At 39.5% G+C, this 12826-nt stretch overlaps 1 protein-coding gene across 2 annotated transcripts in view; it reads right to left on the bottom strand.

Moving 5' to 3' along the window:
• Positions 1-9508, bottom strand: part of plcd3a (phospholipase C, delta 3a) — a 53936-nt gene extending 44428 nt beyond the window's left edge. Inside the window, exons 1-2 of one of the 2 annotated variants that reach the window (XM_017705607.2) lie at positions 9324-9508; positions 9134-9234 (exon numbers count right to left, since the gene is read on the bottom strand). Coding sequence is in view for 1 of the 2 variants with exons in the window: in XM_017705606.2 (XP_017561095.1) it covers positions 7108-7183 (76 nt within the window). In the remaining variant the exon portion in view is untranslated. Of the gene's footprint in view, positions 1-7107; positions 7337-9133; positions 9235-9323 lie in introns of those variants that run through there. The other variant, XM_017705606.2, reaches the window with a different exon arrangement.
• Positions 9509-12826: the final 3318 nt, after the last annotated feature.

Genomic DNA, 12826 nt, shown 5'->3' with positions numbered 1-12826 from the left:
TGGTTTGAATTTATATTTATTTGATGTCCAAAGAAAATATGGCTGCTGCCAACCTGAACCCTGCCTCCAGCATCCTCCCTGAGCTGGTGACGTCACCACGCAGCCTCATTAGGAGTGTTCTATTTGTGTGACCAACAGGCTACTAAGGAGGAGTCATCATAGGACAGTCCTACCGAAGGCCCGCACCACCTCGGCTGCAGTCTAGGCTTTGGAATGCAAATACTGTAATGACTTTTGTGAGGCTGGGAGGGTGAGGACACCAGGAGCAGGGTGTGGAGACACAGCGTTTCTTTTTACTCTGATAATACAAGAGAAGTGTCTTTTCAACCAACATACAAAAAAGAGCATGTTCATGAAGACGTCCAGTCTTTTCTTGTTTGTGCCTCCTGTGATCTCCTTCTCCCTGTGCTCTGCCACCTACTGAGAAAAGAGATGGCTATAAATAGGCTGGCAGAAACGAGGCACAGGTGAATCTTATCAGCTACTCACACCGCTGGTTCGGCATGACTATCCTGCATGTGACGCTCAGCCACACCCCTTCCACCACAGACATCGCAAAAAAATAATTGAAAATGGGCTGCTTTGCAGCTAATATTCCTTATATGGACAGTACTTACTGGAGTTTTCTATGAAATTGGCGCTTTAGGGACTGCGAATGAGTGCATAGAGCATAAGAGGTTACAGGTGCCAAAAAGGGCTCTTTGGATTGATGCAATAGAAGAACTACTTTTAGTTCCCTAAAGTACCTTTGGGTGGATGTTTCTTTAAGAAATGAGAAAGTCTGCATGTAAAGGAACTTTTGAAAGTTATAAAAACTATACACATAATGTAAATGTGAAGCTATACCAATGAATGGCTTTTCCAAGAACCACATGTGCAAGTCAGGAACCATTTAGGAACCTATGCCAAGTGTGCACTCGTGCCCTTGTTATACAGCGCTCAATAAAATATTTAAAAGAACCCGTGAGATTTACAATTGGACACTCACACCACAGTAAGTCCACAAACAATGGGCCAACAGAGACGTCCACATGGTCCAGATGGTAACAGGTGATAAAGGGGCTAAAGTAACCATAAAATAATTAAAAAAGAAAAATGACAGGGCAAAAGCAAAGAGCCACAACTAGGGCAGGAAGTTAGGAAACTTTACCTCTATTTACAGAGGCTTTTCACGCTATCGTCAGGTAACATGGTTACATGCCCCAGTTTGTAGCTTCACTACTGCTTTGTAGCAACACACCAGCTTAGCAGAACAAACCTCAAAACGAGATCAAATTAGACATAGATGCAAAGCTGTGGTAGACAAGGAGCTCGCAGGAGGTACTGCAGGACACTCTGATAGGAAAGGCTTTAAGCAGGAAAGCTGTGCCACTCCTAATAGTCAGATTCAGTGGAATTCCAAAGTCCAGTGTATGTAACTTCTAATCAAACTGCACGTTTCTTTTTTATTTTTGGGATAGGGCTATACCACATCTCTGTAGGTAAGTAAACAACAGGCCTGTTTTATGACCCGAGGTCAAGATTTAGCCTGGATTGTATAGCATCTCAAAGGTTATTAAAAAAAAAAAAGGAAAGAAGGAATGGGCTGACATCCAGTCTAGTATGTAATAAGCAGGTATATGCTGTGTACCCTGCGATGGACTGGCGACCTGTCCAGGGTGTATCCTGCCTTCCACCCGAAGACTGCTGGGTTAGGCTCCAGCATCCCCCCGCGACCCTGACGGAGAAGCGGCTTAGAAAATGGATGGATGGATGGATGCTGTGTACCTACTAGGAAGTCAGTGGGATGTGTGTATACTCATCAAAAATATCACAGTGATAAAACTTAGGTAACACACTGCTGCTTATCTCATCCCTGATGATCCTTGTTGTCATGGTAACATATACTAAATGGTACTCCATGCATGTAGGTCATTTTTGATCTGGTTACCTGTAATGTGCAAGTTAGCTAGCTGTTAGTCACAAGTGTTCATCAGAATGTCTTAATCTATAAAGAATGAATTCAAAATTCAAAAGAAAATCTGAGTAAACACAGCCGTTGAGTCAGGCATAATAATGACATCTTAGTTCAGGTGCAGCAGCAGCATTCAAATACAGTTTGATTACCTGGTTCAGGTTATTCACATCTTCAAACTGCAACCCAGAAGTTTTCAAAGCATCCACCTCTTGTATGTGTTTACTCTGTTCTGCTGCTGGCATCACACACAACCTGATGGAGCTGCTCTTATTGCTCTGCATGCTGTTGACTTGTATACTCAAATAGGGTCACTCAGTCAGCGTTGGAATGACCCTGTAGCAATGGTCACCAAACTCAGTGCCAAACACAAAGTTGGACTCTGATCCTGTCCGTGTTGTGTGAGGTTTGCGATCTTTTCTATTTCAGATTGATGAAAATAGGAGTAATATATCTCAAGGAAGTGGCTGCTGAAGCAAACCAAGATGTATTTTGTTTTCTTGCAAGTTCTTCCATCAATCAAATTGACCAGCCATTTTAACATATTTTTTATGGCAGAGCTTACATCTACTACAGGATATGTGTAAATTTTACATTAGAACTATGTTGAAACTATGTTACTTGGTGCAACCAGTTCTAGTTGTGCGTAAACTTTACATGTTCAAACTAGCCTGTGATCAGACTTATGTTCAGCTGGTGCAACTGGCAACTTAGCAGTCAACACATTGTGCCATTATCTTATTTTTATTACCATTTGATTTCTTCTAGTTTTTTCTTTATACACTACGTAGGATCTGGGGATTTGGAGACCTCTGTGGTGGAAATGTGTAACTGCACTTCATGCATTGAAGAACATTTTAAGTTAAGTGATACTTTATAAATCCCACAACCCGGGGAAATTCCACCTCCGCATTTAACCCATCCGTGACGTGAAACACCACATACACACTAGTGAATAGACACACACACTAGGGGGCAGTGAGCACACTTGCCCGGAGCGGTGGGCAGCCCTATCCATGGTGCCCGGGGAGCAATTGGGGGTTAGGTGTCTTGCTCAAGGACACCTCAGTCTTGTGCTGTCGGCCCTAGGGATTGAACCGGCAACCTTCCGGTCACAGGGCCAGTTCCCTAACCTCTAGCCCCTAACAACATTTTGTAACATGGGTTGTGTTTCGGACACCTTCCCCGTGCAGATGCATCTGACGATGGCGAGTGCTTATTCAAAAAGAACTGAATCATCTGAAGGAAGTACATCATCTACGATTGAATCATAACTTCCACAGTTCAATGCTGATTTGGTGAATCTCATGAAAATGTCCTCACGTATGATGATGTTAGATTGTCGCAATATGTTAACAGGCTATTTGGGGTCACTAAAGGGATCATTAAATATTTAACACTGATGCTAGGCTCTGAGTCAGGCAACAAAGTGTACGGAGGATGGGAGGCTAAAGCTCTGAGAGCAGCCGTGTGTTAAGAGTGAGTAAAAGGTGTGGGAGGAGAGGTAAACAATAGTAATGAAGGGAGATGGAAAGGAAGAGTGAGAGGGTGTGATTGTCACAAATACATGACAAAATAGGGGTCAGAGCACACCACGTAGGGACATACACTCACCGAGAAATGACCACATAGCTTTATCTTACCAAAACTAAAGCCTCCATTCGCAGTCGCTCATATTCACCACTCCAAAAATAAGAACCAGTGAAAAATAATAGCTTAACATGGAAAGGAACACACACGCCAAGACTGTATGTAGGTCAAAGCTGTATTTTCAGATCATATTATCAAGGTGTTAGCTGGACTGTAACGGCCGTGGGTTACCAAACTGACACTTTAACTAATAAAAGCCAAGCTGATATCATACAGATATTACTTCATTTTCTCAACTAGACCAAAGTAATGCTTTGTTCACAGGACTTTATACAAATACAACAAGTAAACTACACTTCATGCAAAATGCAGCAGCACAGACTAAAAAACACGATCATTAGACCAGGTTTGGCCTCACTGAACTGGCTGCCTGTTACTCTTAGAGTCAACTATTCAATTTTACTACTACTTTTTTCCTCTCTCTCTTAAAGCTTTAGCAGCTTTGTACATTTCTGAGTGCCTGAATATGTTCCAAATCATGCTTAAAGATCATCTAGTACTGGGCCTCATCCATCTTCCACGTATGAAACTTAAAAAGAGTGAGGAGGCAGTTTTCTGGAAAACATTACTAATAAACATTCTTCAGATTTCTTCTGTCACTGTTTTCAAAAAGCAGCCAATAACACAATGCTTTACTTTAGCATATAACTTTTTTTATTGTTTCCCTTGGTTTTTTTTTCTGGAACATCACTTTCACTTTTTTGTTAGTTGTTGTATTGTTATTGTATTTGTATCCCTTCATCTCACATATTTTAATTTTATTTACTATTAATATAGTCCTTTTTACGTTACTGCTTTTGTTGGTTTGATTCTTTTTATGTTTTATTCTTTGATTCTCTTTTTTTCTCGTCTTTGTTATTTTTACTTTGTAATGTAAAGCCCTTTGAGCTGCATTTTTAAAGAAATGTGCATTCATTATCGTTGTAGTCATGTGTAAAACTTGATCTGTACAGTCGTATCCAAAAGTTAACACCCCTGGTAAAATGACATGCTTTGTTGATTTTCTAAGTGTAAACACATCCTTTAAAGGGAAGACACTTAAGTATGCCATTTTTCTGTAACTTCTAGAGTACAATGTCAATTTATGTGCTGAGTTTAACATACTGGAAAAAAATAAAACATAAAAAATAAATGGATACATGTTGCATAGGCCACATTTGCCCAGGGGTGCCCAAACTTTTGCAAACAACTGTACACAGAATCCTTTCATGCCCATCAAATAAATTTAATATGGAAAATGCTGCATTTACTTGTTCTTGCTGTTCTAAAGTGATAATACACATAATCTTACACATAATAAAATTTCAATTGTCTATTGTTTGCTTAAAAATAGTCCCATATGTGACCAAAAGACGGACATTAATATGTTAATTCATTAATTATTAATTATTCTAATTAATAAACAGGGATGGGCTGATATGGGACGTAGGCTGATCACTCGTCACCAAATCTGAGTTGTTTAGAAATAACAGAAGGCGGTCTGTACACGCTGAGGCAATGAAAAACTCTTCAAACCATGTATACCACCATCAGTCAAGCATGGAGGAGGATCAGTGCGTGTTTGATAATGATCCCAAACAGATCGCTGAGACGATCTCAGTTCCCAGAACAACCAACTGGCCACCATGGAATGGATAATGAAGACAGAAAAAGCTGAACTAACTTCTAAGACTAAACTTTGAACGTGTGGAAAAAAAAACATCCCTGCAGATTTCTTTAAAAAACTGAAAGCAAGCCTCCCGAAAAGAATAGCAGCAATGAGGCCAAAGGACTGACACATTAAACACTGAAAATATTATATTTACTTGTTAAACTTCTGTGTAAGTATCTGTTAAATATATGTCTTCTGCTTTTTTCCCCCAATCCTACAAAGTGAAGCATGTACCCAATGGCTGTTTTGACTGGGAATTAAATAAATGAAGGGTAGTCTCTGCAGTCTTTTGCAGAACTGTGGCTGGTGATGCTAATACTGAGACAAACACTCATTAAAAAAAAGTGAGAATTGAAACCATTTTGGATTAGCATTACAGAGAAATCCAACATTCTGGAGCAGTGAACATCAGTGATTTCTACATGGCTACAAATTCAGTAAGATGAAGCAGTAAGACGTTTTTGCACAGCAGCCCAGTATATAGAGTTCAACAGATATATCATCAAACATGGGTTTAGAACGTTGATCAAATTTAAAAAAATCTTTTTGGTGCTGTTTTTTAAAGCCGTTATCTGCTGATACAGGAACACACAATGCGATTAAATTCACTTTTTTGACCATATTTTACATTTTTCATCAGATTTGTGCTCAAGCAAGCTCAGAAAACATATAGACCAAAGGCAGTTTAAAATGTCAGATCTGGACATTAATGGGTTGGACATTAAAATTGAGGGTGCCAGGTCAATCAAGACCAAGTGTTTTCAACATCACACACAGATCAGTTCCAAGGTGTCAAACTCATTAAACTATTTTTTCCACAATTTCACATACTTCAAATGTTCAGATGCAAACAAAGTCAGTCAGCGTGTTTTGAAGTGAAACGGTTCACCGTAGAGAAGCTTACCAACTCTTCACAGTGCTGGTGATAGGAACCAGAGGTCACAAAGTGTTTACCATAAATATAGCCACTTTATTTACTATCCAAAGCAACAAGAGACTCTACACATGTCTGCTGAGGTTTGGTTAAACAGGGGAAAAAAAAAAAAAAAGTTTTCTTTTGGAACTACTTTGTCTTCAGCCTGCATGCAGCTCTTGGCTCGGACTGTGTTTAAGTTTTGGACCATATATTCATTTAAAAATGATTATCAAGTATTATCAAATACTTTGTGATGCTGCTTTTAGAGGCAGTAAGGTCCTCAGACATCTGGTTCCCATCACCACCACTGTGAACGATTCTGACTTGGTAAATTTCTCTAGAATGGAGCACTTCACGTCAGACCTTTCTAAATGACTTTGTTTACATTTGAACCATTTGATTATTAAGAACTTTTGAAAAATCGGTGGAATTGTCCTTCAAAACTACTTCACAATAACTGGGCCTGAAAGAGTCTAAACACAAGAAACTGCAGGTTTAAGTCAGGTGGCATGACTAAGGTAACTAGTCCTTGTTGATAACAGTGAAAACTGCTAACTCTTCTCTATTTGTTAAAAACATCCATAAAAATACTATAACACACTATATTATATATTATCCCATATATGTGTAATACTTCTATTATAATCTATAAAACACCTCTATAATATCCATGCAGTCCTGTATTAGACTGACCTATGTTTGTCTAGTATCCTACAGCGACTGTCTGAAGGCTCTTACAGGAATCCTGCAGAATATCTGTATTACTGCAGTTTTTTTCCCTATAAAGTGAATTACGTGAAGCTCGCGAAGGCTACAGTTACTCGTACACGCAGCAAGCAGTCTAGCTTCATTCTGTGCCGCTCCACAGCAGCCGAGGCCACTTGTTGACCGAAATCTTCCACCCTTCAGTATGAAGTAAACCCAGCACCCCCTTACCGAGCCTCCGGAGCGGGTCCAGGGTCTTGGACTCGTAGGCTTTCGCCTCGCTCGGTTTCTTTTTTCTTCCCAACATGTCAGCGCTTCCTCCAGGAGCTCAGTGGCCTCCTTTCCGCTCTGAGATTGTAGAGAAACGCTCCTCAAAGCAGCAGCCGAGCTTCGACGCGACGTGTGTTCCCGGTATCATGAATCACGGCATGTCACCGCACTTGGAGTTTCTTCTTACCACACATTTTCAGGCAGACCCCGCCCCCTGCGCTACGATTGGCCAAGAGTTCAGAGCTATTAGTTTCACATATATTTAATAAAATCTAGATACTTGCTTATTAAGGATGTCTGGATTAAAAAAAAAAAAAAAATTTATATAAATTATATATATATTTTATTACATTTAATTAGGTTAAACATTGTTATTTTGCTGTGTTATTTAAATCTTAAATTATAACGCTGATTATTGTATAGAGTTTGCGTGTACGCGCTTGTAACGCAGCCAAATAAATAAATAAATAAATAAAACTACTAGCGAATGCCGGCACAGGAGGCGGGGCTTTTCGGAATAAGGGTGTGGAAAAAAACGTTTGGGCAACTTCAAGGAAAAGCGTGAGAGGAGTTTATATGAAGCGCACCGTAATCTGACTCCAGCGCCGAGCAGCGAGTGTCTGTCTGAATAATGTAAATCACTGCTCTGAGCTGCAGCTGTGGGCGTCTGTATCTCAGTCTGAACGGACGAAACGCTTATCGCTTTATTTACTACCATAACTCAAACCAGGGCAGGAATGACACAGACGTGCGCTCTTCAGCTCAGGGCTGTGGACCGGGCAGAGGGCCATGCAACACATACTAAACGATCCAACCAACCATTCTCGCTGATAATGCAAACTTCCCCAAATTGCATGAAATTGTTGCGAGAATGAGTAATGATCGGATCTGAGACGGTTAGGCTTTTTAAATGCAAAAATGAGTATATATATATATATATATATATATATATATATATATATATATATAGTATAATTCTTGTGTTTTGTATTATTTCCTCTTTTACTGTTTTATTTAAACGTAGTTACGATGACTTACCTGTTTGTATAATTATTAACTGTAATATAATAAAAGGAACAAAAATGTAGTTTTTTGCATTGTTTTGACGTGAAGAATCACACCCGCTCCACCGCAGGGATTTAGTCCATTTTAAAATACATGTGTAAGCCGTGAGGCCGAGGCCCACAAAACACTTAAACAGCAGCTATACTGCCACCTTTAGGTTATAGAGAGTCACCCAAACTAGTGCTTTCCCACTCAGGGTTGGTAAGCCATTTGGTGAATTACCAAGAGTGAATTAAGGAGAGTGATGACTGATTTTACACAATAATTTTATTAGAATAATCCTTGGCTCATAAAATATACAACACAATAAAACCTGACCAGGACCAGAGTTGACGGTATAGCAATGACACAAATTTAGGAGTCAGTGGCCATATAGCAAGAGTATGTTGGAAGGCCAGTAGTACAACCATAAAACAAAACAAGGATTTACAAGGATTAAGGGCCCAAATGCAAACAAACACTCCAAAACAAAATATACATAAATTAAATAAATCAAAAACACGAGTAAACAACAAAATTAAGCAAAACACCAAATGAATTATATAAAATTAAAATCAACACTGCACTCCACAAAAAAAGGAACCCTCAAGCTTGTTTCTCAGCTTAGTTTATATTACTATGGTAGAAGTAAGCTACTGGTTTCCTCCCCGTAACTGGCCTCCCACAGTCAGAACCGTTAATAAAAAAAATGCGACACTGACGAAAACAAGAATGGTTGGCACTTGACTCATTTAAGGCGTAGTTCAGTTAAAAATCCATCTTTAATAAATCTATTTTCTATTAAGACTTAATGGTAAGGAAAGAACAGTGATTAACTTTTTTCCACATGCCAGGGATACCACTCCTAAAACAGAAGACACACTATTAGTGCTACACAATTTTGCTGAAATTGTTGCTGAACCCATTGAATAAAATCACATACCTGTCTGTATACTTGAACAATTATAAATGCGTTTGCCTTGAAAGGGCTCCACTTCCCCCTCGTCAATGAAACTGCTGTCCAATACCGGATACTGTTACCCACTGTAACCAATGAGCATGTTTTAAAGCCAGCCAAACAGCAATGTTCTATGACTTATTAACGTAGTCTCACAACAGAGAACAGCAAATACCTGCATGTGGGCTTCCACAGCACATGCCGGATTCAGTGTGCACAAAACAGCTCACTTTTCCAGCTCCAATTAGTATAGCAGCATCTACTCCAACCAACCCGAATGAAGCATTAACAGCTGTGCTGAAGTTTTAAGAGCTCCTCACGCTGCCCGCACGTGTCCCTGGCAGTGAACCAAACAATATCTGGGCTAAATCTCACGAGACTTTAAAGCCCAGCATCTCGCTCGCAGCGAGCCAAACGAGAATTTACTCAGCTCCCACGAGACTTCAAACAAAGCCAGCAGGCACGAAGCATACACAGTGCACCGCCCCCCTCTGCTGGTCAGGTGTGGGAGTGCCCCAATGCACATATCCCTAGTACAGGCTACACATGTAAAAAGTTTTCATATTTACATATAAAACAAAGGCATTCACTGCTTCCCTGATGTAGGTTCAATGCTGCAGTTTGATTGGCCCATCCTAATCCAGTGTACAGCTTCCCAGTCCGTTCGTTTGCATCTATTCAGCTATGTGGCCCATAGCTGTGAAAGTGTCTGACTTCTGCAGCTAAACAGAAGTTACAGATGCATGTATGCATACAGCTGGATAGCAGAGACTTACAGAGTTTGTGAATCAGTTTTAGGTATATATGGTTGTGCACATCATCTGTACTCTGTATTAATGTGCCAAAATGCTGGACAACTATGTTGCTTATAGAAATTGTGGCAATTAATATTAATGATAATTCAATTACTTATTGAATACTGGTGTATATTACAAATCAAAACAGCATCCCTTAACTGTGCTAAGATCACTGTAGCACTCTCAAGACAAGAATTAGTGGAGAGAAACTTTCTTCTGTGTATGGAATCCTCTACATCTTCTGTTTAGACCTGCAGCCACAGGCACAGGGAGCTGAGGGGAAATACTGATGATGTGGCACAAGTTTTAACCCTTAACTCCACAAAGGCCCTTCACCCTATTAACCCCACAGGGGCCCTTAAACCTTCTAAATCCCACAAAGGCCCTTCACCATATGAACCCCAGAGCAGCCATTAACCCCTTAAACTACACAGGGGACTTTAACCCTATAAACCCTACAGAAGCCCTAAATTCTCTAAACCTCACACTGCCCCTTAACCTTCTAAACACGACAGGGGACCATAACCCTTTAAATCCCTAAATATCACAAGGACCCTTAACACTGTAAAACCCTGTAGAACCATTAACCCTCTAAATCCCAACGGTGCCCTTAGCCCACCAAATCCCACAGGGGCCCTTAACACTGTAAAACCCTTACAGGGTCCTTAACCCTCTAAACCCCACTGTAACCCTTAACCCTCTAAATCCCAATGGCGCCCTTAACCCATTAAATCCCACAGGGGCCCTTAACCCTCTAAACCCCATTGTAACCCGTAAAACTCTAAATCTCACTGTAACCCTTAACCCTCTAAATCCCACAGCGCTTCTTAACCTTTAAAACGTACAGGGGCACATTTTCTCAAAACATTCTGACTTTGCTCCTGAAATATTACAACATCATCCTCAAACTATTATGGGTTTACTATGAAAATATTGTTTTTAATCATAAAGTTCACACACACACACACACACACACACACACACACACACACACACACACACACACACACACACACACACACACACACACACACACACTTCATTAGCAGCAGTAAATGATCAACTGTCCACACATCAACAAACCAAGCTGCACCATGGAGCACTGAAATGCCCAGCAATAAGGAATTTATTATAGCATGTGACAGACTGTTGAACAGACACTGTTTTGCAGGTTAAATTTCTTCTTTTTGCATTGAGGTGTACAGATTTCTGCATAGTACTTGTAAGTCACAGAGAAAGGCCATTTATGAGGAAGTAAAGAACAGTCTACTGGAGTTTAGTTCTGTTTGCTTTGTTTAAAACAGGTACACTCCAAGAATTCCAAATAAAAGTACTTATTATATTCATACAAAATATATACTTTATAATATACTGTATACAAAACAAACAAAAACCATTAAGGAAAAAACATTTCAAGTAACATCTTGAAAGAAATGACTGTGCACTTAAGTGCACTTTTGTAAACCATATAAAAACAAAAAAAAAGAAAAAAAAGTAAAAACCAATATGATATTATATGTATATTTACAAGGTTAACTTAGCAAGGCTTTGTACAAATGTTACAAAATATTTCAATGCACATACACATTCTACACAGACAATTTCACACAGATGAAGAAATGATTAGGCCGAGCGGCGGCGCCCGGTGTACGGGTGTTGTGAATGCACCACAATTTGTTCTGTGGTTTCTAGAAGTAACATGAAGGGACAAGAGCAAAGTTCTGCATGGGGTCTACGGTAAAAGGTCAATGGTCTTTAGCTTCAACACTTTTCCTCTTGGCAAACAGTCTCTCAATAATACTGTAACAGTACTCTGATTAAAGGAGAATCCTTATTTCTATAAATTTCTCCATAGTTCAGTCAAGATGTAAACATGGTCATCTAGGTTGGTTTAATGTGAAATGATCTGTTCTAGAGAAGCTTACAAAGTCCAAATTGTTCACAGTGGTGGTGATGGGGACCAGCCTTTAAAAGCTCCATTATAGAAAGTTATTACATGAAGTAGTTAAGAATTTGCTGCCTGATACTTTGTGTATAATACTTTTGAGAAGTTTTGGCCTTTTTTATAGCAATTCATGGCAGACAGGTACATGCAGGGAGTTGCAATGCAAAATAGTCCACAAATAGAATCTATTTTGTTAAAATCAGTAGATTTACCACTATTTTTGCCATTTTACATACATACTCACACACATTATATATATACACACATATATATATATATATATATATATATATATATATATATAATGGATGTTTTCAATAGTAAATAATATGGCTATTTTAAAGACACCGTAACCTCTGGTTCCCATTACCACCAATGTTAAAAATACTCAGTTGTAAGTTTCTCAACAATTAACCATTTCACATTTAAACCACAATAAATGACTGTTCTCAACTGAATCATGCAGAAATTCTGAAAAATGGATGGAACTCCCCTTTAAATGTATTACATGTGTGTTTAAAGAATATGTGTATTTGTGTGTGTGTGTGTGTGTGTGTGTGTGTGGGTGTACCCTCATTAGTTGTCTCAGGCTCACCGTGACAGCCCAGGACATGTGACCAGGCAGCATCGTCATGGAGATGCAAAAAAAAAAGTGTCCCAATTCCCAAGCTTGGCCCGGAATTCCAATCCGGGAAGCTGAATCTGCCCTCCACTGCATACAGTAAGAGAACAAACATGAATTCTCTGTGTCACTACAGCTAAAGGGAACACACGAGAAGCACCAAAGCACTCAGGAACTCCAATGGCGAACGCATGGCAAGAGTGTTGGCTGTTGCAGAAAACAAAACACAGTGACCTGTTTGGTACTGGCCCCTTCGGGACACTGTGTTAAAAGAATACTAAAAAGAGTGAAGGAAAACTTTGGCAACACTAAAA

The sequence above is a fragment of the Pygocentrus nattereri genome, chromosome 14 (genome assembly GCF_015220715.1).
Source record: "Pygocentrus nattereri isolate fPygNat1 chromosome 14, fPygNat1.pri, whole genome shotgun sequence".
Lineage (NCBI taxonomy): Eukaryota > Metazoa > Chordata > Actinopteri > Characiformes > Serrasalmidae > Pygocentrus > Pygocentrus nattereri.
This window is presented reverse-complemented; position numbering and strand designations above follow the sequence as displayed.